This window comes from Plecotus auritus, assembly GCF_963455305.1.
Source record: "Plecotus auritus genome assembly, chromosome: 12".
NCBI lineage: Eukaryota > Metazoa > Chordata > Mammalia > Chiroptera > Vespertilionidae > Plecotus > Plecotus auritus.
In genome coordinates this window covers 21467376-21495343 of record NC_137778.1, presented here as the reverse complement: position 1 = coordinate 21495343, position 27968 = coordinate 21467376, and the positions used below count along the sequence as shown (strand labels likewise).

The 27968-nt window shown below is 47.6% G+C and overlaps 1 protein-coding gene across 1 annotated transcript in view; it reads left to right on the top strand.

The window, feature by feature from the left end:
* LHX4 (LIM homeobox 4) overlaps positions 1-13928 on the top strand; it is a 38544-nt gene extending 24616 nt beyond the window's left edge. Inside the window, exons 3-6 of the mRNA XM_080648149.1 lie at positions 7176-7378; positions 10763-10917; positions 11254-11425; positions 13460-13928. Coding sequence (XP_080504275.1) covers positions 7176-7378; positions 10763-10917; positions 11254-11425; positions 13460-13854 — 925 coding nt within the window. The 3' untranslated portion in view covers positions 13855-13928. The remainder of the gene's footprint in view (positions 1-7175; positions 7379-10762; positions 10918-11253; positions 11426-13459) is intronic.
* Positions 13929-27968: the final 14040 nt, after the last annotated feature.

Here is a 27968-nt window from a genome sequence, read left to right as displayed (position 1 = left end):
CTAGGATCAGTGGTCGGCAAACTACGGCTCGCGAGCCACATGCGGCTCTTTGGCCCCTTGAGTGTGGCTCTTCCACAAAATACCACGGCCTGGGCGAGTCTATTTTGAAAAAGTGGCGTTAGAAGAAGTTTAAGTTTAAAAAATTTGGCTCTCAAAAGAAATTTGTCATTGTACTGTTGATATTTGGCTCTGTTGACTAATGAGTTTGCCGACCACTGGACTAGGTCACTGGTTCTAAAGCCTTTCCAATAGCATTTATCTCAAAATAATATTGAACGCTCATGAAAAAGAAAAACACGTTGAAAACCCCAAATAAAAAGCAGCGCCCTGTGGGGCGGTTCTGGTGGGCCTGGGAGGTATGTGAGTGAGTGTGTGCATGGGGGGGTGGGGCTGGGAGGCTATGTTCCCATGCCCAGGCTCTCACATTCTCTGGTGCCAGGTCTTCTCCAAATATGGCCCCTGTCCATGTCTGGCGAAGGCTGACCATTCTAGGGCAGAACTTTATGTGCCCGTGACATGGCTGAGGTGCTGATATATGCTGGAAATATTAGTCCATACAGTAACAGTAAATATCAGCAGCTTACCTGTCAAGTGTGCTGATAGAGAAAAGAAATACATGTTGGGAAGTGTCAGCTGGGGAAAAATATACGGCCTGCAGTACATCACCGCCAAGCAATTAAAGCGTAAAATTTAGTTATGCACTACTTTGTTTCCTCGGGCCAGTGTGCTGGGCTGTGGCAGCTCCCACATACGGAGGCTGGCGTGGGCCTTGCCCGACCCCCACTGCTCCCAACGGCCAAGAGCAAAGAACAGCATGGGGTTCAAATCCCAGCTCCACCGTTCATGGCCGTGCGGCCTCTGGCACGTTACCTACCTTCTCTGAACTTGTTTCCTCATCTGCAGACAGGGGACGCTATACAAACACATGCCACAGACATGGGTCATTCAGTATTTATTCACCAAATATCCACCAAACACATAGCTTGGGCCAGGCACTTCTCTAGGCGCTGGAACAAAACAGATGCAGCCCGTGCTGGCCGTCTAGAGAGGGAGGAAGACAGTAAACAAGAAATGCACAGTCTATCCATTGGAGATAAGTGCTTTGGAGAGAGAAAAGGAAGTGCTGGGGGTGAGGAGATGGCCAAGGAATGCCCCAGGGAGGGCTACATTGGAGGGGAGCCATACAGGAGGGACCACGCAGGTGTCTGGGAAGTGTGTTCCAAGCCGAGGAAGCAGGGCAGGGCTATGCATATAAGTATATACGTTCTTTGGTTTCTCTCTTCTCGTCCCCCTAACCCCACCCACATTGAGGCATATCAGTCTGTTCCCTGCCTCCCTGCTTCTGGTCTTAGGAACCTTGACCTTTGACTCTAGGTGAGGTGGCAGCCACTGGAAGGCTTTGAGCAGGGGAGTGAGATGGTTTGACTCAGGATCCTGGTAGCTGTTGTGTGGAGAATGGATGTGGGGCAAGTCCTGAAGCAGGAGGCCCGTGCAGAGGCAGTTCCAGGTGAGGGGTGATGGGGCCTGAACTAGGGAGGCAGCGTGGAGATGGTGAGAAGTGGTCCAATTCTTAATGTAATTTTGGGTACAGCCAACAGGATTTGCTGACACATCAGATGAGGGCGTCCAAAGCTTTCGGCCTGAGTGATTGGAAGAGTGAAATCACCCTCTGGGAGATGGGGAAGACCCCGGGAGCAGATACTGGGGGAGATCAGGAGTCTGGTTTTGGACATCCACGTAGGGATGCTGAGCAGGCGGTGGGACACACTGGCCTGAAGGCGAGAGGTCTGACTGGAGATGGGTGTGAAATCCCCAGGGGAGCAGAGTAGGCAGAGACAGGGTGTGGGAGATGGTGGAGAGGCTGCCAGGGGAGGAGCAGAGCCAGGAGTGCCAGTGCTGAGGCCGAGTGAGTGCGGTGTTCTCAGGGAAGGCAGGCAGGGAGCCAGTGCTGCTGAGAGGTCAGGGGAGGTGTGTGTGCATGTGAAGATATTTATTGTAAGGATCGGCTCGGGTGATTCAGGAGGCTGAGAAGCCCAAGATCTGCAGTCAGCAAGACCCAGCAGAGCTGAGGGTGTAAGTTCCAATTCAAAAGCCAGCAAGCTTGAGCCCCATGAGCTGATGTTTCTGTTCGAGTCTGAAGACAGGAAAAGACCAATGTGCCAGCTCAAGGCAGTCAGGCAGACGTAGTTACTCTTACTCTTGGAGGGTCTGTCTTTCTGTTCTATTCAGTTCACCTGATTGGATGAGGCCCAGTGCATTGGGGAGGACGATCTGCTTTCCCCGGTCCACCTATTCAAATGTGAGTCTCATCCAGAAACCCCCTCGCAGGCACATTTAGGATCATGTTTGACCAAATATTTGGGTACTGCGTGGCTGTCACCTTGACACATAAAATTAACCACCAGAGTGGATTCAAGAGAAGAGAAGAGCAGGAGCAGGAGCAGGAGCAGGAGCAGGAGCAGGGGTGTTAGAGACCCTGCCTGTAAACCCCTCTTTTGAAGAGTGTTGCTCTAGAGAGAGTAGAGGCTGGATGTAGATGGAGGGAGATGGGGGTCAGAAGAGGGATTTTTTTAAAGTGGCAGGAATAATAGCATGCTGTACGCTGCTGGGTAGGATCTAGTAAAGGGAAAATTAATGATGTGGGAGGCAAAGGGGACCGTTGCTGGAAGAATCATCTGATTAGGCGCAAAGGGATGGACTCTGTGCCAGGGTGGGTGGCTGGCTTTGCACAGGAGCATGGACAGCCCAGCTGCAGGAAGCAGAGGGCAGGTGGGCAGGCGGGTGTGTGGCCAGGATAGTGGGAGCAGGTGGCAGGTCTTGGCTGAGAGTTCTGTTTTCCAGGGAAATAGGAAGTGGGCCACCAGTTGAGATGGAGGATGGGGGGCTTGAGACAGGAGGTGGGAGGGAGGGACAGCGATAGGGAAGTGTTTGTGGTTTCCAAGGGCTCCTGAGGTCTGGAGCAGAGTGTAGATTTAAAGTGAGCCAGTCAGAGATGTGGCGTGTGTCCTTCAGCTCTGTGCAGACCCCCAGAGCTGGGTGGAGAAAGTGGAGGGTTGCAGCAGGGTAGGGAGTTGGGTGTGTGTGCAAGGGAGGGCTTGGTAAGAGGGATCTCTGCTGGAAGAGGTAAGAGAGGCCAGGAGGGGAGTGAGGGATGTGAAAAGATGGACTAGTCCCGCAGGTTGCAGAATCCTGGGCGTCAGGGTGCTGCAGGGAGTGAGGTCACAGGACAGGAGGTGATGGCTGGACCTGGGGTGGTTGGAGGGTACTCTTGGAGATACTGCAGTTTCTAGTAGCAACGTGGTCTGCGATAGTCCATGGGAGTGAGAAGGCCATGACCTTCAGGAGGAGAGGTCAAATAATTGAGAGGGCAGGGGCAGGAAGGAAATGATGGCAGGAAAGACAGTGACAGTGACGGTGGTGGTGCTAAACCCGCTGAGGGATGAGGGGGCAGTGACCATCACAAGGTGGGTAGTGGGGTGTGACTGTGGGTGTGTTGGGGTGGACACCCCAGAGGTGAAAGCTCCCAGGGCAGCCCCTAAATTTCAGGCCTGGGAACTTCCTGCTCAGTGACTGAGCAGCTGGGGACACTTGAGGGGAACAGAGCCTTCCACTCGGGTGCCACAGCCATCTTCTCAGTGGATGTTTGCTGCCTTTGCTGCCCGCCATGTGCTAGCCATCCTGTTAGAAGCACCAAGCTCAAACCCTGGTTCTCTCCCTTATTGCCCGTGTGAGCTGCGGCCAGCAGCTCCCCTGCTGAGCCTGTTCCTCAGCTGTTGGAAGGCATCACTTTCCAGACAAGAGCTCTCAGGAACGTGGATGACAGCAAAGTGCCTGGAAAGTTTATGTGTTAGGACGCCGTGGGCCCCATTTCAACCCAGGGTTCAAGTCCCTTCTTAGGAAAGCTTTTGCTAGGAGCTACGGTTATGTTGAGTGTCAATCCTTCAGAGTGTGTCAGATGTGTTTTATGAGCAGTTCAGGCATTCATTCACACATACATGCATCCATTCTCCCAGTCAGTGGGTCTTTGTTGCCTACTCCACGCTGGGCAGGGCCATTAGAATTGCCAGTGATGCTGGTTGGAGAAGTGACAGCAGCTCCAGCGGCTTCCCCTGGGCTCCCTGACACCTGGCCAGGCAAGACTGACCAGGGTGATGGTCCTGCTGAGCGAGGCCAGTGTGTTTGCACCCGAGTAGGCAGAGCGCTGCACACAGGTGCTCAGTGACAGGACGCAGGGGGGATTGCCTGGGAAATCCCCGGGAAGCCTCTTACTTGGCCAGTGTCCAGCTCCGCCCCCACCCCAGCTTCCTTCAGCTTTGTTGGGTTGGTTAGACTATTGCTTCTCTGTGTAGCAGCAAAGTTCACAGTTAGACCAGGGGGTTTAACCTTGGCCGCCTCATGCCCATCCCAGAGGTTATGTAGCCTCTCCCGGCTGTGGCTGACTGGCTGGTCCTAGAGCTGGAGACTCAGAGGCAGTGTCTTCATCGCACACACAGCCCCACAGGATGGCACCTTATTCTGGGTCCAGTGGCTGAGTGGGGGCAGGTGCCCCTCGGGGTGGGCTGTGCGGGGAGCCCTGTGGGCCGAGGGAGTGCACGCAGTCTCCTCGCTGAGGGTCCCATTGGCTGTGCTCCAGAGGAGCAAGGTAATAAGGAGCAACTTCCACTTACCGTCGGTATAAATCCCACAATCAGGAAAATTGCTTCAATTGCTAAAAAACGCTGGTGGAAAAGTCCATTTATTTTTCATTTTTCTTGTGCACTTGCCACCCTCACGCATGAATCACTGTCGGTATGCAGATTAAATTTATACCCCGTTATCTTTCACGTCTCTGGGGCGCTGGTGTCAATTGGGTTCCTGGTTACTGAAAGCCACTGTCTGCTTTGTGGTGGCGAGAGTGGCCCGCTCAGTGGGTGGCCACTGAGGGGGGGTCTCCTCTCTCCTGGAGTCTCCCCACAGCCCCCCTTCAGTCCCTGCCCCTCCATCTTTGGGCCGCAAGGTAAGACTTGCTTTTGGAAACTCCAATTCTTCTCAGGAGCTGCTCTGCTGCGGCGTTTGCACCTGGATTTGGGTGGTTTACTTAGGGGTTTTGCAGTGAGCATGGTGCAAGGGCTCCTTTTATTTTGAACACCTGCTTTGAGAATGGGCCTGGACTGGATACAAACACGACAGGCATTTTGAAAACATGAGAACACATACTATATGGGCTTCCTTCCTCTGTTCCCCCAATCACACACACACACACACACACACACACACAGGATAGAGCTGGTGCCTGCCTGTCTCCCTTGTGAATGCAGGCAGTGTGGCTCCATGGCAGGTGTTGAAGAAGCCTGTGTCCTGGAAGGTAAAGAACTGTCTAGAACTGATAGTATACCTTGTTCTCCATGCTCACATTTAGCTATTTCTGTGCATAGTCTCTGAAAACATGCTTGTTTATTCTCAGATTTATGATTCAACAAATGCTAACTCTATTTTTCGGGATTAGACCCCTTTGAGAATCTGTTGGAAGCCCAAGTCCCCCTCTGGATGAACAGTTTTGAAAAACTTGGGGGTGGTTTGAGGAGCCCCATCCAGCCCGCCCCGTCCGGCCCGCTGTAGAGACCTGCTCCATGCACCCCCTTCCTGCCCCCAACAAAAACCTGAGCCATTCTAGGAGCTCTGAGCTCTGCAGTCCTTCCAAGCCAAACGCCTCAGCCCCTCACACCCCAGCACCTTCTCAGATCTCGTCTCAGAAGATCTGTCCCCTGGGCCACACTGCTGGCTCTTTCAGGGTTACCCATCTAGACTTAGAGACCCTTTTCTCTCTGTGACATGTCCTGGGAGGGAGACTTCTGAAGCCACAGCTGGCTCGCCTGCTCCAGGCCCTGCAGCCCCCAGCAGGTATCATTACTGCATAAGAGACCCATCATTCTGCATTAATCTGGGATTCATCATGATAGCCATGACCATAATTAATTTATTTGGTATTAATGTGGATGAAATATGTACTGTCCTTTCAGGGGAAATCAGGCTGCCTATAAGCATTAGTTAAAAGGACCATTAAAATCAAACCTTCCCCAGATCCATTAGGCGAAGTCTTTCATCCTGAAGAAGATAAAGTTGTGCTGTGTGAAATGTCATGAATAATTAGGTTGATTGCTGTTTTAAACTCTGCCCCTGCCTCCCCACCCCTCCCACCTCCCTCCTGAAGCGGGGAAGGCTCACCTGCAGCGGACTGGCCCCCTCCATCGCCCCTATCTATACTGGCCCCCAATTCCCTGCTGACCTCTGTGGCTGCTCATGTGGCCTGTGTGTCTGTGGCTAGAATAGGGAAAGGAGCTTAAAGGACCCCACTGGGCTGTTTGCGAGATGTGTATGTCTCCTCCCTTCCCAACTTGGCCCAGGGTGGCTGCAGGTGCCTTCCTCTTGCCTCAGTGCTGGTCCAGGGAGGGGGTAGACCAGGGAGGGGTCGGAAGTGGCATTTTCCAACCAGGTCTGCAGACTTCCTGCCCTGAATGGCATAGGGATATGAAAATGCAGCTCCTGGACCATCACATCTCAGGGGCTGTGCATGGGAAGGGGATGGAGGCTGGCACGGGGGCAAGGAGGGTTGGTTGTGCGGGATGGAGGGGCAAGGCAGGAGAGGGAGGGGAGGGCCGGGCCGTACTCTGCTGCCCAAGTGCAGTGCCTGGCACTCCATGGTGGACATGGCACGTGCTCTCTCCCTACCACACGGGCTCCTCCTGCGGGAGCGCGGGAAGAGGGACTTTGCAGTCTGCCTGATGTTCACCAGTGTGGGCACAGCAGTCGCCCCTGGGCGGGTCTTCTAGGCCTCACCACAGTTGGAGAAACCAGGAGGCGGAGGGTGAAGCGGCCTGCCCGCAAGGGACATACACTCCTCCGTTGGGTGAAGTGATGGGTGTTACCTGGACAGTTTAGAGCCCTGTGGTGTCATGTCAGCCTTTGAAAGGCACTGGAGAGACTAGTTCTGATCCAGCCCCTTTATTTTGTGGTTAAAGAGCTCAGACACAAAGCAATGAGGTCAGTTAGAAGCTTGGGGACCAGATGGTAAGCACTGGGTGGTCCAGGGTTGATGCCCATGGGCACCCGAGTGGTGGAGTGGGAGAGGGGCCAATGGGAAACGGGAGGAAACCATTAGCCCCCTGTGCCCTAATCCTTTTACGCCGTCCTGACAGGCGCTTCGGCACAAAATGCACGGCCTGCCAGCAGGGCATCCCCCCGACCCAGGTAGTCCGCAAGGCGCAGGACTTTGTCTACCACCTGCACTGCTTCGCCTGCATCATCTGTAACCGGCAGCTGGCCACGGGGGACGAGTTCTACCTCATGGAGGACGGGCGGCTGGTGTGCAAGGAAGACTACGAGACGGCCAAGCAGAACGGTAGGTGGCACTGCCCTGCACAGTCCCCTGCCAGGCATTTGTTCAGGCCAGGCCCTCTGCCTGAGTCCCTCAGAGCCCTGCTCACACCTGCCTCCTGAGATCCGCCCCACATCTCAACAGGGAGTTCTCAACACCCCAGTTCTTCAGCGCTTGCTGGTTCATGGAAGCTTAAGCAAGTATGGTTAGTGAGCGCACCTGTCGTCCACTGTGGGCTCAGGAGCAGCCAGGGGCCGTGTGTCATTATCCGGGTGTCTCCTGCCTGGGTCAGGGCTGAGAGGGTGTTCTGCCTACAGTGGACACTTGGGCTTACTCTTGTATATTGGGGGGGCACACTTGCCTCAGCACCTATTGGCCTATCACTTCGGACTCCAGTCAGCTGTGCTCCATTTCCCCTCATGAGGTAAGGACCCCTCAGGTCTCCTGAAGCCCCGGACGCAGGAGCAAAGTGCTTACTGAGCCAGTGTCCACACTCAGCCGCGGAACTCCACTCCCCGCCACCTTCCCAACCTCCTCAGAGTCATGGTCCAGGGTCTGCAGCAGCCCAGGCTGACACTGATGTCAGGCCCAGCATTTCACACCTGGAAAACCTGCCTTCACTTGGGCAGATGGGCAGCAGCTGCTCCTGCCCTCCAATGCCATGTTCTTGGGCAGCCCGAGTCTTTCTAGGGCCTAGACTGGGCTTGGACCCCATTCCTCCGAGTGCCCCTCAGGAAGGCCAAGCCCAACGCTCCCCTCCTGCAGCCCTCCTTGGGCTCCTCACACACTGGCTCCAAATATGGCATTTGGCCAAACCCAACCTGGGCATCTCCGATGCACAAACTCACAAAACACCAAGGTTGTTTGCCTTTGACTAGGATTTTTATCAGCTCAGGGTATCACTGTGGAAAGCACGCCTGTTGACAGTTCTGGGCTTGATGGAGAAAAAAATAGCAACAACAGTGTTAGGTATCTCCTTCTAGAGCTTTCCTGGGCTCCCACACATGTCATAGAGATCTGATCACTACATGGGGAAATTAATTTTTTGCTCAATATTTGCAGTTTAAAATAAGGGTTTGTGGTGGTGAGGAGGCAGAGGTAATCTCGGGGCTAGCCAGCTGGAGCCGAGCCTGGCTTTGGTGGAAGGGGTGCTGAGTCAGGGGCCTCCTGTCTCTCTCCTCCCACCACCCTCACTCGGTCTTTTGGGGGGTACAGGCCTTCAGTCTCTTTCTCTTTCTGGGGCCTCCGTAAACCCATTCTAGGCTCTTTGCTTTAATGTATTTATCTGCTCTGGTTCCTTAAAACTCACTCGATGGTGTTGCTTTGAAGTCAGTTATGATGTCACAGAAGATTAGGGCGTTTTGTTAGGGATAAACCATCAAAGCACATGGACTGCGAGGTCCCAAGCTGCTTTGGTGCTCCGATGCCCCTCAGCAGATACTGAGACTGCACGGCCTCCCCCGGGGCCGGCTTGTTGTCAGAGGCCTTGTTTGGGCCCTGAGCACACCTGGCCTGGCATCCTCCACTGCCAGTGGTGCAGGGAAGGGGAGACAAGCGGGGCTTACACTGAGCGGGGATTGTTTGTGACGAAGCAGACCTGTAGGACCATGGAGAGACTTGCGATTTAGCCTCAGAACCTGGTGGGCCTTGCTGCTGGGTCATTCACAAGTCAGGGTCCCTTCTCAGCTCTCCATGGGGGACAATAGCACCTGCCACATAGGGCTGTTTCCTGAGGCTTAAATAGGAGAAAGCATGTGGAATGGGATGTTAGGTGAGGGTGAGACCAGCACGGAGAAAAGTGAACGGGGAGGTGCGATCTGCGTTGGGTTTTCAAGGAGCTGAAGGCTACATAGTTCTGATGGGTTCCTCTGTCTCCGCCGGCAGTGAAGCTGGGGCCACGGCCACTCCATCCTATGAATTTGGGATGATGCTGAGGGCAGCAGGGGGCCTTTGCCTGCTCTGGGACATTTGGCTCTCTTTTTATGTTTTAATTCCTTCTTGCTAAGCTACACCCTCTTTCAGGCTTACAGTTCCCTCCCTTGTGCTACAAAGGATCTGATATCAGCTGTTTGTACCTTAGTGTGAATGATTTTGTTCATTTGTTACACCTCCCTAGATATTTGCATTTTCAATATAATGAGGTTGTGCTTTGTGCCAGGGACAAGTGCTAAGAGAACCTGAATAATTCAAAACTAACCTATTTTAAGGCTAATTTTCCCATAGGAATTAATGTAAGAAGTAAGGGGAGGGATGTATTATGGGAGCACATAAATCCATAATCGGTGAGATGTATCTTTGCCTTAATGCTACTTTTTATTTTCTCAGCACTATCTCTAATACCTCGCAGAATGCTCTCTCCTAAATTAACAGCCCAGGGTATCATGGTCTTGCTTGGCCTTCTTCATAGCGTTTTATCACATTTAACTTCCGTACCAAAGTTATTGATTTTTGGGTACATTTTTCAGCATGAGCACGGCCACCACTACTTAATGAATACTTGGATGACATTATTATAGGATATAAAGAAGATTTTAAATTATAATAACAGTGAATGTTAAAATAACAGCATAATAGTCCCCATAATCGCAAGAAGAAGGTCCTGTGCAGGTGGACAGCAGTGCGGAAGCCATGCCCACCAGCCAGGATGATGGGGGTGTATCCCAGAGGCACTGCCATCTGGTTGTGGTGAGAGCAATTTCTAATTCACTAGGGCAGCCTACTTTGACATTAAGCAATTCTCAATTAAAATTTTTTGATCTATTTCAAATTTTATATATAAAGACTATAGGTATTTTAAAAGTGCACTATTTGATATTTGCTATCATGTTGGGATCTCTATAAATATGGGCAGAAGGACCGATTCCTTAAAACACAATTAAGTAGAGTTTTGGCGGTTTTCCTGTGTCTGCCACAGTGGCTCTGGAATCCTTCCACTTTGGGTTCAGGACTCCAGGGAGGGGATTGGGTGGTGGGCTCTGGCTCATAATTTATGAACATTTTGTAGATGACTGGTGAATGCGTGGGCCACCCCTGCGAGGGGCCCTGAGGAGATGGAGGTTCCTGCTGGAGGGACAGGGGCATTTGGGACAGCCCTGAACCCAGACTTTACTCTAGCTCCTTCACAGCATTGGTGATACTCACAAGGATGGCCACCAGTGTTGGTCATGACAGGAGATGCGTGGAATGAAACACCTTCAGCCTGATGGGAGGGAACAAGGAGGCCGGACAGGGGACGATGGTGTCCTTTTAAGTCACTTCGGAAAGCCTGTGGTGCTGGCGTGGACCGCGCCACTCTGCCTCCCCACCGTTCTGCCCATAGCAGGCAAGATCACACGTGAGGAAAGGAGGTGGGACGAGACCCAGGAGCTTCCGGTGGGCTGAACTCAACCAGTAAGGTTTTTATTGCAGATGACTCAGAGGCAGGAGCTAAGCGGCCCCGGACCACCATCACAGCCAAGCAGCTGGAGACCTTGAAGAATGCCTATAAGAACTCCCCCAAGCCTGCCCGGCACGTGAGGGAGCAGCTGTCCTCAGAGACGGGCCTGGACATGAGGGTTGTACAGGTGAGACACCAGCTACCTGGCCACGTACTCATTTGCCACCTTGGGATCTGGGGCCCAGTGACACTCCTGGGAGTCCCAGGGCCAGTCTGTGTGTCTGTGCCCTCTACATGGGAAGGCATGGGAGTGGTATACATACCGTGTCACTGATCCTCTTGGGGACTTGGGGCCATGATCCTGGGGAATTTGCCAAATCGGAGATTTCTGAGGCTCAGGCAGAGGGAGTCCTGGGCACACTGTACTCCTGGCCTTGAACTCCAGTCCCTGTCTCCAGCCACCTGGGGGCTGTGGAGTTGGGGTGGGCATCCTCGGAATGTGTGCCTTGTGCTTGTGTGGCAGGTTTGGTTTCAGAACAGAAGGGCCAAGGAGAAGCGCCTGAAGAAGGACGCGGGACGGCACCGCTGGGGACAGTTCTATAAGAGTGTCAAGAGGAGCCGGGGCGGCAGCAAGCAGGAGAAGGAGAGCTCTGCAGAGGACTGTGGGGTTAGTGACAGTGAGCTGAGCTTCCGAGGTGAGCAGGGCTGGAGGGGCGAGGCCCAGGCCTTGGGAAAGGCCCCTGGGGAGCAGTGATCCTTGACATTCAGGAGGGATCTTCTTGAGGCCTTGACAACTCCCTCCTGAACACAGGCTCCCGGATGCCCCTGGCAGTAATGGGTGGGGGAACATGGAGTGGCCCTGTAAGGAAACGAGAGAGCTCTGCTGCTGAGATGTGCAAGCTGGTTCCCTAGCACCGTGAGTCCCAAGGCCTCCCCTCCTTTCCTGCTGACTGGGGCTCCCTCACCACCCATGCAACTGTGAACAGAGCCGGGTCTCAGTCTGTACTCTCAGCCCCCCTGCAGGGGCCCTGGCTCCCTCTCAGGATCCCCTAGTGACCCCTTTCTCCACTCCTGATGGGGAGGACATGCTCCTCGGGCCCTCTGCCCTGGGAAATCACTACTGTGAGTGCATGTGAGATGGGGAACAGCCTCACTTCTGAATCCCTTCCCCTCTGCGCACTTCATCCTGCCCCGCACAAATGCTTTGGAGCATGCGCTAAGTTCACACTGGTGCATCAGCAAAATTGCAAATGACTGTGTTGAGTCCTTAGGTTGTTTGCAAATAGTCGTAACTATCCTCCTAACCTGAGTCCTCAAAATGTGAAAGGCCTTATGTTGTGGGGAGGAAAAAGTACTGAGCTGGGGTCAGAAATTGGGTTTCCAGTTGTGGCTCTGTCACATGGATTCACTCCTTGAGCCTCAGTTTCCCCACCTATACACAGGGAATAACCACATCCTTGCCCATCTCACAGTGGTGTTGTGGGGAATCAATGAACACAAATGACTCTGGATGTGTTTGGGGAAAGCTCAGCATATATTTATACTTGGAAGGGACAATTGTCCCCACGGGGAGCCTGTGGCTCCCTCAGAGGGCTCTGGTTCTATGGGATGACAGGTATATGCAAAAGGCCAAACACTGGCCATTTTATGGTGAAGCTGATCCTTCACCTTCCTGTCCCTTTAAAGAGCCTGGGTGGAATGAGGCAGGTTGTCAGAAGGTGGGTGTTGAAGTCTAGTCTGGGGAGGCCTGGATAGGAACTGATGCACAGGCCCAGGTGGGGAATAGAAAAGTCTATGGGGCAGAGGACAGAACAAGCTGCCCGCCAGGAGCACGCTCACCTGAGGGGCTGGTAGCTCAGCCTAGAGGTCTGTCCTGGGACCCCAGAGATGGCTCAAGGGCCTCATGCTCACATCCTAGCCCTCTTGGCAGGGTTGGGAAAGCCACTCCATCTCATTCGAGCTGAGCTGTTGGAATCCATATTGGGAACATACAGGATTACCAGGTCTCATTTTGTAGCTCCTTTCTTTTGGGTGCAGGTGGGTCCCCAGGGTGTCATATCATTGCTCTCTCTGGGTAATTATGTATTAAGATTAAAATGGCCACCCCTGTTGGAGAGATGACTTCTTCCAGGTGGCAAAGATCCTGTTAGATCCCCTTAGTGAAATTCTCTAAGAAACATCAAATTCTTTAAGAAACATTTGTCTTAATCAAGTCAACACTGTCCCCAGTGAAGACCGCATTAGACAAACCTAGTCATTTGCTATTGAATCTCTCCCAAGTAGACCAGAAGAGCAGTGTACACATGTCTAAGAGTGGTCCTCAGCTATCCTTACCATATGGGCCTGCTTGTTTCCCAACCAGCCAACCCAAGCACATTACTTAGCCTGAAAGCTTTCAGATTAAATCTTGTCAGCACGGATGATGTGAGGCATTCGTAGTCCTCAGTGTGGCCAGAGTATCTTAGTTCATGAGTGACAGGGTACCAACACACTCACCAAACATTGTCCAGACTTCTGGGTCCTAGGAATTTAGTCCCTGCAGGTGTTTCTTCTATTCCCCACCTTGATGTGGGTCAGCCTTGGGCTGACATGGTGGTGTTTGACCCCTGCTTGGCAGCTGTCATCCTTGGGCTTCTTTCCTGGTCACGTGTATTCCTACCTAGGTTGTAAAGAACAGGAACATTGGAGTCCTGTTGGCTGACAATAAATTTCCGTTCTTTTGTCCACAGAGGATCAAATTCTCTCAGAACTTGGCCACACCAATAGGATTTATGGCAACGTGGGGGACGTTACAGGCGGACAGTTAATGAATGGGAACTTCTCCATGGACGGGACAGGACAATCCTATCAGGACTTGAGGGATGGGAGCCCCTATGGAATCCCCCAGTCTCCATCCTCCATATCGTCCCTGCCGTCCCACGCTCCTCTGCTCAATGGGCTGGATTACACGGTGGACAGTAATTTGGGCATCATTGCGCATGCAGGGCAGGGAGTGAGCCAGACGTTGAGAGCCATGGCTGGGGGACCCACCTCTGACATTTCCACAGGAAGCAGTGTAGGCTATCCCGACTTTCCCACTAGCCCAGCCTCTTGGCTCGATGAAATGGATCATCCTCCTTTTTAAACATATGTTCTCCCCACCCTACCTGTCCTTCTGGCTTGAGAGAATATCTTCAAGGATCAAAAGAGACCTTTTTAGGATCAAATGTGCACCAATGTGAATTTCCATTATTTTCAATGGAAGTCCTCTACTGATCCCTAGGAAGCCACCACACTAGGGTGCTGCTCTCCTGGAGAAATGGTGGGGGAGCAGCCTCCTTTCAGAACAGTGCAGAGCCTAGAGCTAGGGTGCTGGCTTATGCTCCCTCCCCAACCCTGCTTACAGGCTGTGGCTGCTCAGTGCTTGGCAGCAGGAGGTGACTGTGAGGCCACCTTGGCCTTAGGGAACTCTGCTCCAACTGGTATGTCTCATGAGATGCCTCCCACATGAATGCTCTCGCCAGAACTGAGATTCCTGTGACGTCACAGCCCTTAAATATGATTTCTGAACCACCCTTATCAAACCCTAATTTTCAAAATAAAAAAAAGGTCACTTACTAAAGGTCAGTAGACACTTTGATGGCCAGTTTGATATAGAAACATGCCCCTCCTTCTTCTTCTGCTGTGAAGAATGACTTCTTCCCTCTCCAGAGAATATATCAGTTTGGGTTTGTGAGCAGTCGCATCAACATCACTGAATCCATCCCTGATGGCAAGAAGTGGTTTTCGTTGCAGGTGACTCTAAGGTTGGAGTTGAGTTGCCCTGGACCATCACAGCGACTGCCCGATGAGTCCCCTTGGAGCACAATGTGCCTTTTTAATTTGCTCATATCAGTTATTCCACTAGACAGGCTGTGGGTTACACAACGATCAAAGCTAAAATATGGAGAGACCAGAAAGACAATCAGTGAAAACATTTGCAGACCCATTTGGATTCCAAGCGTGTAGTCTGTTTAGCCAAATCAGCAGATGCCAGTCTCCCAGAGTCCCCCTTCTGCAGGGGAAGTATTGTGAGTTGGTTTAAATGAGTTTGAAAGTCCACACCCACCTGCAGCCAACCCTCCCTAGCCCTTTAAAAATGAGAGCTTTCTCTGATGTGCTAGCTGACTCAGTTGGAGGAGAGTCTTGGCCTCTTCCAAGTACTAGCATTGCTTTTTGGCTGGTAGGAATCATTTAGGGAGCAGCCCTAAAGTTGTCAGAGTTCCAAGTGGTCCTTGGGCTGCCTCTCTCTGGGTTGCTGGCTGGCCTCACACCAGGCCCTGTGGTGCTCCAGCCTTGCACTTGCTCAGAAAGGGGAGCTCTCTGGCCTGTGGCAGTGCAAACTCAGCTTACGGGTTTTAATAGCACATCACCAAGCCTGAGGCAAAGGCAAGGTCAACCCCTGCTTTGTGAGCTGCCAGCCCTGCGACAGACCGCACTTCGGTGGGACATACCGTGGTGACGGTGCCATGGTTCCTACTTAATACACCACCTCTCAACCTGTCAGGAGGTTCTCCATGTGCACACTGGAAATTAGCCAGGGAAATTTATTCGTCCCCTGGGAAATGGTGGTTTACTTCTCCCGGCCTCCTGTTTTCTTAAGATCATCACAGTAGGAAGGGGTAAGAAAGACATTGCCTTTCTTTCATGTCTGTCACGTTTTGAAGGCCGCAAAGATTTAGGAGTGTGTTAGGTAGACTCAAGGAAGAAATAAACCTTCCTCTTTGGCTCCTGCATCTTCTGCAAATGCCTCTGAGGACTAAACTATGGGCAGTTAAGCTTCTTCAAATTGTATAGCCACTAAATTCCTGGGGTCAGCCTTCAGGCCACCTTTCTCTGATCAATTCTGTAGTGGACCCTTATTTTTCGACAGGCTGCAATTGTGATTTTTGCTTGGGGAGTCTTGCAGATGCAGGATTTCTTCATGAGGCTCCAGGAGTAGGGATGACAGAGGGTGAAGCCCAGACAATTTTCAATACAGTGAACAGTGGGGATGGTTATGAATACTCACAAGCAAGGAAAGACACGTGCTGCAGTCTTCTGGGAGGACAAGTTCTTGAACATACTGTTCTCAGCAGGCAGCTCTCAGTGCACAGGAGAAAGACTGTGTTGGGCACAATGAATCACTTAAAGACTGTCCCACCCAGGCCACTGTCACAGCTCGTTTACTTGGTGTGGGAGCTCCTGGGATCTCAAGGTACTGCCTGCTTTTGGTGGTTAACAGGGGCAGCAGACTCTCTCTAAAGGAACACGCCCCTCTGTGTAGCACTGCTCCTTTAAGATTAGTTGAGCAGTTTTTGTTTTGTATGCAAGTTAACCAAGCTCATGCCTTATTCAATGGTTGGAGAACGGGAGGCCTTCTTCTTCCATCGTGCTAATAACAGTCTCCCGAGCACTCAGTGAGCAGGGCAGCTGGTGTTGGTGGGGTTGGCTAGCTATACTGGTCACAAAGCTGGGATAGTTGAGTTTCCCAGAGCAGTGGTCGGCAAACCGCGGCTCGCAAGCCACATGAGGCTCTTTGGCCCCTTGAGTGTACCTCAATCAGATTGAGGACGTTTTTAGCAAAGGCCAGCTTAGGAGTACCCTAATTAAGTTAATAACAATGTACCTACCTATATAGTTTTAAGTTTAAAAAATTTGGCTCTCAAAAGAAATTTCAATCGTTGTACTGTTGATATTTGGCCCTGATGACTAATGAGTTTGCTGACCACTGCCCCAGAGCCTCCTCCCAGAGAGCAGCAAACACTGGTGCTCCATGGAGAAGCACAGCCATGCCTGGCCTCAGATTTTAAGTGGCTCTCCTTGCAAGTGCAGTTAGCGTTCTAGAGGACTGGTGCCACCAGTGAGCCACTGCGTGCCAAGACTGTTCCTTGGTTCTCCTGTGGCTTGGAGATGGTGAGCACACGACGTACCTTGAGCTCCTCCTCCAGGCACTCCTCCGTTGCTCAGCGGTCTGTGACTGAGGTATAAGGTGCCTCCTGGGAGCTGCTTTCTCCCTTGCTAAAATGACATGGACAAATTTTAAACACGAAATGAGACCTTCTAGAGCAATTTACATAATTTGAATCTGCCTTTGGCTCTAAGAGAACGATTAAGTAGCAACATTCATCTGTAGTACCTGGCTGATAGACCTTGGGATAGGAGGTTTCTGAATTCAGGAGCAAAATAATAATTAAAAACCCAGCAACACCTAAGCTTCCAGTAGTAGCTGGTATAAGCAAAAATGGGACACACGGGGCTATGGAAGAATCTCTATTTTTAAAAAGTAATAAAACCACAGAAGAAATACCCAATGCAAGGCTAAGCCAGCCCACCTGTTAAATCACATTGTTGGGAAGACTGGTCCTGGCCCTTCCAGGGACTTGCTGTGCCACCTGAGGCAAACTCCTTTCTGTCTCTGTGCTTTCTTTTTCTCGCTTCAGCTAATAATTATGAATATAATAGAAAGTGCAAATTAACTACCATATTGATATTATTCCTGCAAATTAACACAGTGAAACATTAGGGAAAGAGGACAAAATTAAGACATAAGAAAAGCATTTAGCCCTAGCCAGTTTGGCTCAGTGGATAGAGGGCTGGCCTGCGGACTGAAGGGTCCGGGTTTGATTCCGGTCAAGGGCACGTACCTTGGTTGCAGGCTTGGTCATATGCAGGATGTCTCTCTCTCACATTGATGTTTCTCTCTCTCTGTCTCTCCCCTCTCCTTTCCACTGTCTAAAAATCAATGGAAAACATCTTGGGTGAGGATTAACAACAAACAACAACGAAAAGAAAAGCATTTAGCTGTGTTTTTAAGTTCTATTTGTTTTTTTTTTTTTTTTTTGCCAATATAAAACATGAAATCTAGTAAGATAATTGGGGGCCATTCGATCTACATAATTAAGTTCGCTTTGCAAGAAGTAATCTGTAGAACAAAAGATACGACCACCTCTTGAGGCTCAAGCTAGTTATTTTGAAATAACTGCCTCCTTGCTGGAGTGGGTTGAAGGCTTCAGCTGAGCAGAAGCTGTGTTATGGGCGATGGTGCGTCCAGCACCCACTCTCCTTTCCAACCCCTCCCACATGCCACTACTGACAACTTGGTTCTAACTGTGGAAATAATGACCATACCTCTTTAGCCAGCAGGGTCTGGAAGGACTGAGGAGGCTCATTTTTAAACATTGCACTTTAAAAATTGGAACCCATGAGATGAAGAAAAATTCAATTAAGCGGAAATGAGTTCTGTTTTATTGCCTGCTGCTGAAGGGCTCTGGGCACGCTGAAAGCGAAATAAAAAGCACATCACTGGCTCTCTCTTTCTTGGATTGGTCAATTGGCCCTTTTTGCAGTAGTTGCTCCAACTGTCTCCCACAGTGACAGGAGCCAAAAAGAGAGAGTTCAGCAAAGTCATCCCACCCTCACTCTGCTTGGTAGGCCCACGAAAGCACAGTTTCATGCTGCTAGCTCTGGGGAGGAGACAGCTGCAGGTTTGGAGGTGTGCCAAGCGTTCCTTTGCTTAGGGAGGCAGAGCTTAGGTGGACAGAGAAGGACACCCCCACTCTCATCTGCTGCCCACCTGGAGACAAAATCATTTGTACTCCCGCACTTGAGGACTGTGTGCAGCCAAATGGGCAGGTTCGGGGCTGCAGGATCCCAGATGCTGCTCTGAACTTGCATTCAGACCTCAAAGCACCTGCTCCCCTAAGCTCTGGATTGTTGCCCTCACCCTTCCCAGTGTAAATTTTGTACAGTGAAAAGAAATGAAGTCTCATTTGCTGGAAAAAAAAAAAAAAAAAAAAGACCCACCCATCCTTATTTATTGCCATGTGACTTTGGAACAGAAGCTGGTGCGTTTGTTTGTATATGCCTCCTGTGTGTTGGCATGAGATGTGTATGGTAAAACTATGTTAAATAAATATGGATGTTCTTTAGAAGCTGGTGTGTCTTGCTTTTCATTTAGTTTTCTGGAAGTTTTTTCTCTTGACCTAAATCAAATGCAAAGCTGTGCTGACATGTGACCCTTTCATCACCAGAAGAAAACCCGAAGTACAACTCCAAATGCCAGAACTACTTACAACCATACGTACCAGAACTGCTCAGTGAAGGGTTGGTTAGAGTTCTCTGATTTCTCTCATAGCAATGTTCTAGGGCCCAATCTTCTACTCCTGGACTTAGGGAATGGGCAGAGAAACCCATTGACTACATACTTTTTAGTTAGTTTGTCCTTCACACTTCACACATTTTCTCCTTTGAGAAAGTATGTGCAAATGTCTACATTTGGATGAGAGGTGGACCGAGGGATAGAAACACCTCATCAGAGTCATCAGGGCTCTTAGACAAGCTTTTCTAGGAAAATCTCCATTCAGACTTTTTCTCCACAGGAGGCTTTATTCGTGTGCAGGACCTGAAGTATAGTGAGGATGGAAAGAGCAACAGAGATTCTTTAATTTAAAAAACAAAACAAAAGCGCCATAGCCTTTCTTTAGAGCTGGGGTCCCAACTCGGAAAAACCAGAGAATGCCTTTTCCATTAGTGATTAGTAGTTTTGTTTGGTTGAAGCGAAGATCCAAGCAGAGGTGTACTGTCCAATATGGTAGTTACTAATCACGCATGGCTATTTACATTTAAATTGCTCAGTATGAAGTGAAACGAAGTTCATTTCAGTTTCTCACACTAGCCATATTTCCAGCGCTCAAGAGCTACGTGTGGCTAGTGGCTATGGTATTTGGACATAAATATAAAACATATCATTGCAGAAAGTTCTACTGGTTAGTGCTGATGGCATCTGGCTCAGGAGAAGGGACAGAGAAAACTCATTCATCACCTCTTTAGCCACTAGTTAACCTGGAGCACTTGGGGACGTATTCTGAGACTCCTCAGACAGGGGTAGTGACAACTGTCACAACTTGTGTGGCTCGTTTAGGTACAAAGCATGAGGCTGGGCTCTGGGCCTCCGTTCTCAGTCTAAGGATGCCACCAGGTTGTTGGGACTCTTCCTAAGTTTTAGACTTACTTTGTGCCCCAGTCAACCCAGTTAAACAGGAAAGGTAGTACCTTCCCAGGAAAGACCTCCACTGAGATTCTTGGAGGGCTTAAAGGTCTTTTTGTGGAGACCCAAATCCTGCTCTGGAGGGAAGGGATTTATAGTCCCTGGGCGAGTCATCTCCTGTGGTAAATACTTTACAAGGCTGAGAAAGACAAAGGCCTTACTGGGGTATGTACCAAGGAAGGCTGAGGATCAGGAGGACCTTACTGGGTGCAAGTGAGGGTGAAGATGAGAGCACCCAATGGGAGTGGGGAGTTTAGGTAGAGCAATAAGGAGGTGCTGCACATGAGGACTTTTGTTTCTTCCCTTGCTCAGTCGCTTGGATGGTGGACTCTAGAAATTTGATTACTTATCTGGGTATTCCTGAGGAACTCACAATGGGGCTTGAGAGTTCTGCCAGTGTACGCAGTGGGCTACTGATTGTAACACTCTAGTCCATGCCTGTACTCTAGTCTCAAACCCTTGTCACCAGCAGTCTCTACCGAGTCTTTGCTTTCCATACTCTATCAGTTGCTTTGAGTGTATCAGGCTGACGGTTCATTGGAATGTTTCTACTTTGTGCTCTAGTGCACTCTGATCCCACCACCACACTAATCTAGAAGCAACGTTTTGGAATTATCAAAGGAGGATTGGGTCCTTCTTTCTGGCTCAGTCACTGGAGACCAGCTCCTGAGCATGATTCTCTGACAGAGCCTTTTCAGAAGGACAGCTGCTTAACACATTGCGGACCAGTAGTTTTATTGCTAGCTTTACCTAGTGGCCAGATAAGTTTCTATTGAACAAGTACAAAAAATGTTTTACATAAGTGTTAAAGGCACACTTTAAAATTAAATAACCATTGCATTTTGAAGTTATTTATTACATGTTCTTTTTAAAAAATATATATTTTATTAATTTTTTAGAGAGAGAAAGGGAGAAGGATAGAGTTAGAAACATCGATGAGAGAGAAACATTGATCAGCTGCCTCCTGCACACTCCCTACTGGGGATGTGCCCGCAACCAAGGTACATGCCCTTGACCAGAATCGAACCTGGGACCCTTGAGTCTGCAGGCCAATGCTCTATCCACTGAGCCAAACCGGTTAGGGCTTATTACATGTTCTTACAAGCTAATATCTTTTTAAAGTATGATACTTTGTAAAACACTGTGTAATATGAAGCAGAATTCTCCTGATCCATCCGTAATGTGTTAAAGAAGAATAAAGGAAAGAAATCACTGGCCAGAAAGAATGAAATAAAACTCAAACTCAGGAGAACTGAGGAAGGCACAACAGTCAGTGTTTGAACTGCTTGCCCTGCCTTCTTTCTCCTTGGGCCCAGGATTCCACTCAGCCACCAGGATTCCACTCAGCCAAAGTCAGAAAAGGATGAAAAAAAGATCAAAGGTAAGTCAGTGTGTTGTAAATTTTAACCAATTGTCAAACTAGAAGTAAAAATCCTAAAAGGTGATCCTCAACGTTTCTGAATGTATTTCCTTAGATGTGCTATTTGAGACATAGTTTAAAAATTGCCCTTTACAGTCTAAACAGAAAATGGTTGCATCCTTTTGCCATACCTCTTTAGACGGATGCTATTTCAGTTTGGTCATTTGGAAATCCTCGCCTTTCCTCTGGTCCTCTGCTGGATGTGCAGTGAGCAGTGGTGCTCGGTCAAGTGCTGGTGTGGGTCACGGCTGCCCCAGAGCACTAAGCAATGGTTAGCCACTGCTGCTGAGGAAATACTGTGTTAGGAGAGAGGAAAAAACCCAATGTTTATAAAATGGGGTCAAATCATTAGAAAGAGGAAACTTATCATCTTTCTAAAAGGAGTGATAAAAAGAATCCATCCAAACTATTGAACAGAGGTCTTCAAATCATCTATCTGCACCTGCCCTAGGAGAGTACATCACACCCTTTCAGAGGGAGTGGGCTATTGATTGTAACACTTCTTTATAAATTTTTCATTCATTTTCTTCTCTCCTTTTTGTCCAATGTGATTTCAGGATTTTCCTTTAGAACCCTTTCCTTTGGCCTCTCCCCCATTAAACACAGACATTGAATTTAGGCATGTTATTAAATGGGATGTTATTCTGTAATTAAATGGACAAGTCACCGGCTGTCCCCGACAGTACGCACTTGCTCCCACGGAAGGGGCTCCTAGGGTAGAAAAGTTGCCATGTGACTTACGCACACCTTGGGTTATTTAGTAACCACCGAATCGGCCAGAACTTTCAGGGATGGCTAACTCTGAAACTGGGGGAGAGGTTTTGTTTTCTGTTTTTTAAAGATTTATCTTTCTCTCACTTGCTTGCCAACCCTGGACGAGGATCTCCTATTGCCTGGGAGGGGTTTGGGGATTTTGGAAAGGCTGGGAATTGCTTCCTGAAAGATAAAATACAGACCCCAAAGAGTAGTCTTGGCACATATACTTGGAGTTGGAAATAAAGCAGTTAAAAAAGAAAAAAAGGCCATTAAAATGGTAAATAGGTTTCAACAGATGGCTCCAGCACAGCAATGGAAAGCCCAGGCAAGGACTTTGGGGTTAAATCTCATATTTTAGTCACCTGGGACTAGCTTATTATTCCAGAAAAACAAACATTTGTAAAGTTGCCAGCTCCCCTCCTCTAAGTGGAGCTCTTGACCACTGCCTGCTCACTGCCAGCGGATGGGTGGCCACCCGCAGCCAGCCACCTCGGGAATTGAGAGTCGCTTTTTCGACACCTGTCAACTGCAGGGCTTAAAGCTCACTCAGGCTAGAGGAATATGAGAACCAAGAACTATATTACTGATGGGCCTGGACTTTTATACTCAATATGTGTGCTGGCTTTATTATTTTTTTAGAATCATTTTAACATTTAATGCTTCTCAATTAAAGTGGTTTCCCGGAGTGGATGCCAAGCTTCGTTTAGAATGCGCATTAACCACTTTCCCCATCGGTAGTTAAAGGCACTGAGGGATTTAAACAGCAATCCACAGGTCTGTTCAGTCAAGGTTTGGCAAAATAAAGCAGATTATAAACAATAATATATGTCTTTCTCTTCTTTTTTTGGAAGGGTTCCAAACTCACAAACGGAGCTAAAGTGCTATAAACATATCCAGGACTAAGCTTTGGGCTCTACAAATGTACTCCGTGAAAGCCACTGGCCCTGGTGGTGCCACTTTTTATCCCGTGTGTGTATGTGGGCACGTACTTTAAACGAGTTTTTTATTACACAAAGTGTCCATCAACTGAACTCACCTTCTAAGTATTAAAATGGAAACCGGGACTGCTACACAAGCGAGAGGAAAAATAAATCCTGACTGCCGTGTGGGTGATGAATTGGCTGTTGCAGCCCAGGGCAGCCCACTGAAAGTCACCCCTCTGTTCCTTCAGGCCCTCACTGTCCCCATGTTCAGCCTCAGCCTTCAGTAGTGTCAGGTTCAAATGGTCCTTTTTCCACATGTGAGAGAAACCCATCCTGAGTGCCCAGAGTTCCACCGTGAGGCAACCACAGTTAATGGGGTCATCACTGGATGGTTCCATTGGGTTTTTAATCTCATTGTTCTATTGCAAACTCATGTTCATTCCTTCTAAATGTGTAGGAATATCAGCAAGGAAGAGTCTATGCTGGGTATATATACACTGGCACATACCTTAGGAACGCCCCGCTCTGGCTCCTATTGCCACAGGAAGGAACAGCACCCTCGGAAATGACTCCAGTACACAGGTACCAAAAGGAGAGTAAAAGATGTAAAATAATGACATTCATTTTATAACTGTGCCAAGGGAAAAATGATATAATAAAACACAGGAAAGAAAGTTTTGAAGAATTTATACGTAAAAGAAAAAAATAGTAAGGAATAAAATGTCATGAATGCCCAGTAACTATGGTGATCCATACAAGGTTCAAGCCATTATGTTCTGCTTTTCGAGGAGGAGCATGACAGGACTATTTCAAAGATAAGTGAATAAAGATGAGGTTAAATAGCTTTTCCTGTTCAGTTCTTTAATGCAATTAACGCATACGTAAAAAATTGATCACACTCGGCACATAATAAACGTTAGGTGGTAAGTATAACAAGGAAGCTTTTCCCCATCAGTCTGATAATCACTATACTTTGGTCCAAAATCTCTCTGATGAAGGAACTGTGGATGGTTATTAAAATAATTAAAGCTGCTCAAGGTAAAGCTCCAGTAATGACTGTCATAATTTTTCAAACCACATGATTACAGAAGACTGCATTGAAGGCTTTTTATATTTTAAGAAGAAAATCCAATGTACATATATAAAATCCATTAAGAGGCTTAACAATGCACCTTTGAGTGTGGTTGCTTTTGTTTGCACTTTAGCTTATCCTGAAACATGGTATAAAACTTTTGAACTTGGTATCACTAGGCTTGGGAGATCAACTCAATTCTGTGTAAAAGTATATATAAAGATGGGCATTTTCCTACCAGTTCTGAGTTTCAACTCTGCCATTGTAAAATAGAGAAAACACCAATTATTTCTACTTTTATAATTATTGTGAGGTTCAATTAACATGCTTGCATATAAAGTCCTGTATAAAAGTAAGGTGTAATTAAAAATGGAATTCCCATTTGACCCAGTAATCCCACTTCTAGGACTATATCCCAAGAAACCAGAAACACCAATCAGAAAGGATATATGTACCCCTATGTTCACAGCAGCACAATTTACAATAGCTAAGATTTGGAAACAGCCTAAGTGCCCATCAGCAGATGAGTGGATTAAAAAACTGTGGTACATCTACACAATGGAATACTATGCCACTATAAAAAAGAAGGAACTTTTACCATTTGCAACAGCATGGATGGAACTGGAAAGCATTATGCTAAGCGAAATAAGCCAGTCGGAAAAAGATAAATATCACCCTAACTCAGTGGTTCTCAACCTTTCTCATGCCGTGACCCTTTCATACAGTTCCTCATGTTGTGGTGACCCCCAACCATAAAATTATTTTCGTTTCGTTGCTACTTCATAACTGTAATTTTGCTACTGTTATGAATCGTAATGTAAATATCTGTGTTTTCCAATAGTCTTAGGCCAGTGGTCAGCAAACTGTGGCTCGCGAGCCACATGCGGCTCTTTGGCCCCTTGAGTGTGGCCCTTCCACAAAATACCATGGCCTGGGCGAGTCTATTTTGAAGAAGTGGCGTTAGAAGAAGTTTAAAAAATTTGGCTCTCAAAAGAAATTTCAATCGTTGTACTGTTGATATTTGGCTCTGTTGACTAATGAGTTTGCTGACCACTGTCTTAGGCAACCCTGCTAGCGGTTCTCAACCTTTGGTCGCGACCCACAGGTTGAGAACCGCTGCTGTAGAGCCTAAGACCATTGGAAAACACAGATATTTACGTTACGATTCATAACAGTAGCAAAATTACAGTTTTGAAGTAGCAATGAAAATAATTTTATGGTTGGGGGTCACCACAACATGAGGAACTGTATTAAAGGGTCGCGGCATTAGAAAGGTTGAGAACCACTGCCCTAACTGGTTTGGCTCAGTGGATAGAGCGTTGGCCTGTGGACTGAAAGGTTCCAGTTTTGATTCCGGTCAAGGGCATGTACCTTGGATGCGGGCACATCTCCAGTAGGAGGTGTGCAAGAGGCAGCTGATCAATGTTTCTCTCATTGATGTTCTAGCTCTCTAGCCTTCTCCCTTCCTCTCTGTAAAAAAAAATTAATAAAATATATATTTAAAAAATATCACATGAACTCACTCATATGTGGGATATACTGATCAACATAATTTGATGAACAAGAATAGATCCAGAGACAAATGATGGGGGGGGGGGAGGGTTAGAGAGCAACCAAAGTACTTGTATGCATGCATATTAGCATAACCAATGGGCATGGACACTGGGGCGGTGGGGGCTTGCCTGGGGTGGGAGTGGCTGGTGTGGAGGGGTCAATTGGGGAAAAAGGAGACATATGTAAAACTTTAGACAATAAAGAAAAAGTAAGGTGTAATTACTGTCATGTCATTGAAGTTCACATGTTTTGACTGTAAGGTATGTTAGCTTATGTATGAATCACTAGGAAAAAAATGCTGTCAATTCAACTTTGACATACCATTGTTTGTAAAAGAAACAATTTTGGAAACATTAAATACAAAAAAAAAAAAAAAAGAATTGATCAGATAATAGTATTATAAATTCTATTAAAGCATTTGACCCAAAACACCATAGTGAATTTGAAATTCACTTATAAATATTTAAATGCAATATTTTCATTACTAAATTGTGGCTGGTGGGTACACATTTATTCTGTGATAAACATTTATTTATAAAGGGATCTGTTAGGGACTTGAAATTTGATAAAAGCCTTCATGTTTCAACTGATAAACGTTAAATAAACATTTAAAAGTCTTCACTTTCAACTGAAGCATATATTAGCCTGGGCACTAATCCCTCCTGCAATCCAAACTCAGCTTTGCTATAGTCACACGCCTTGTTCATTAATCCTCAGAGATGCCATGTACACGGAATAATAACCCATGGCCAAGTAGTTAAACCTGGCAGGAAGCTAAGAAATACCTATTTAATAGAAAGGTTCACTGGATTATAGCAACCTTTTAGCTGGAAAATGCTGAAACATTAAAAAAAAGATATAATAGATATGCTTCCAGATATTATACTTTGGTTGTTACCCTTCTACCTGACAAGCATAAGAGATAACAATACGTGGCCAGTTGGCTGACTTCTTACATCTTTATTAGAGACACAGTTAAAGCAGGTTTAAAAGATTTAGTGAGTTTTTGATTAGCAATTTATGAATTTCTATGAGGCTTTTCAAGATATCTCATGCAGTACCCTTGAAATAACATGAGTAATTGTAAATGTACATGATAATGAGAGGAGGGAATGACAGTACCTGCCATTTAGTAAACTCTCAAGACGTATTGGTGGCAGAGCTTGAACACTTCACAGGAGTTTTGTGCTCTAATAGAAAGGACTGCAATCCAGCAGACTTGGTTCTAATTGTGGCTCTACTGCTATTCTCTAACCTTGGGCAACTGAAGTAATCTGTTTATGTCTCAGATTCATCCTTGTTTAAGTGGCCTTAATAGCAGCTGCACTACCTAATTTATAGAGCTACTGTGGAGGGGCAGTTTAAATAATGCTATGAAAGCATTCTGAAAAGTCGCAAAAGCTAAACATATAAACAGGAATCATTAGTGAGTGACACAGAATTAACAGGTGGGCTCATTTCTGCCCTGTAGCAGAATGAGAAGTCAAGGGCCAACATTTTAGCCAGTTCTCTTTAAAAAATTTCCAGTGTGGTAGTCAGTGATAAAACTATAGTCTATATTGTTAAAATCTTGATCAATTGTTTTAAAAAAAAGCATGTCCCAATCTTTCAAATATGCATGGCAACACCTCAGATATCTAGTAAGAACACTTAAAACCATGGAAATTGGACTAGTCAACAAAAAATTCTCATTTTTGGAATACTCTAACAAGGAGCCAGGAAAAAGGATTCTAGATGGGACCCACAGACCCCTGTGAACTATACTTCAAGGCCATTGTAATCAAAATAGCCTGCTATGGGCATAAGAACAGGCATATAGATCAATGGGACACAACAGAGAGCCCAGAAATCAACCCATGCTTCTATAGTCAATATTTAACGAAGAAGAGACTACAATGGAGTAAAGACAGTCTCTTCAATAATGGTGCTGGGAAAACTAGACAGGCACATGAAAAAAAAAAAAAATGGAACCAGATCACCAACTTACACCTACACAAAACTGAATTCAAAATGGATAAAAGACTTAAATATAAGTTGCAAAAACATAAAAATTCTGGAAGAAAACATAGGCAGTAAAATCTTAGACATCTCTTGTAGCAACATTTTTGCCAATATGTCTCTGAGGGCAAGAGAAACTCTAAAAACATATACAAATGCAATGACGTCACGTTAAAAAGCTTCTGCACAGCAAAAAAATCAACAAAATGAAAAGAGAACTCACTGAATGGGAGAACATATTCGCCAATGATATATCCAATAAGGGGTTAATTTCCAAAATATATAAATATACAATTCAACACCAGGAAGACAAACAATCCAATTAAAAAATGGGCGAAGGACCTGAATAGACGCTTCTCCATACAGGACATACAAATGGTCAATAGACATGCAAAAATGCTCAAGGTCACTAATTATCAGAGATGCAAATAAAAACTATACCTCACATCTGCCAGAATGACTACTATCA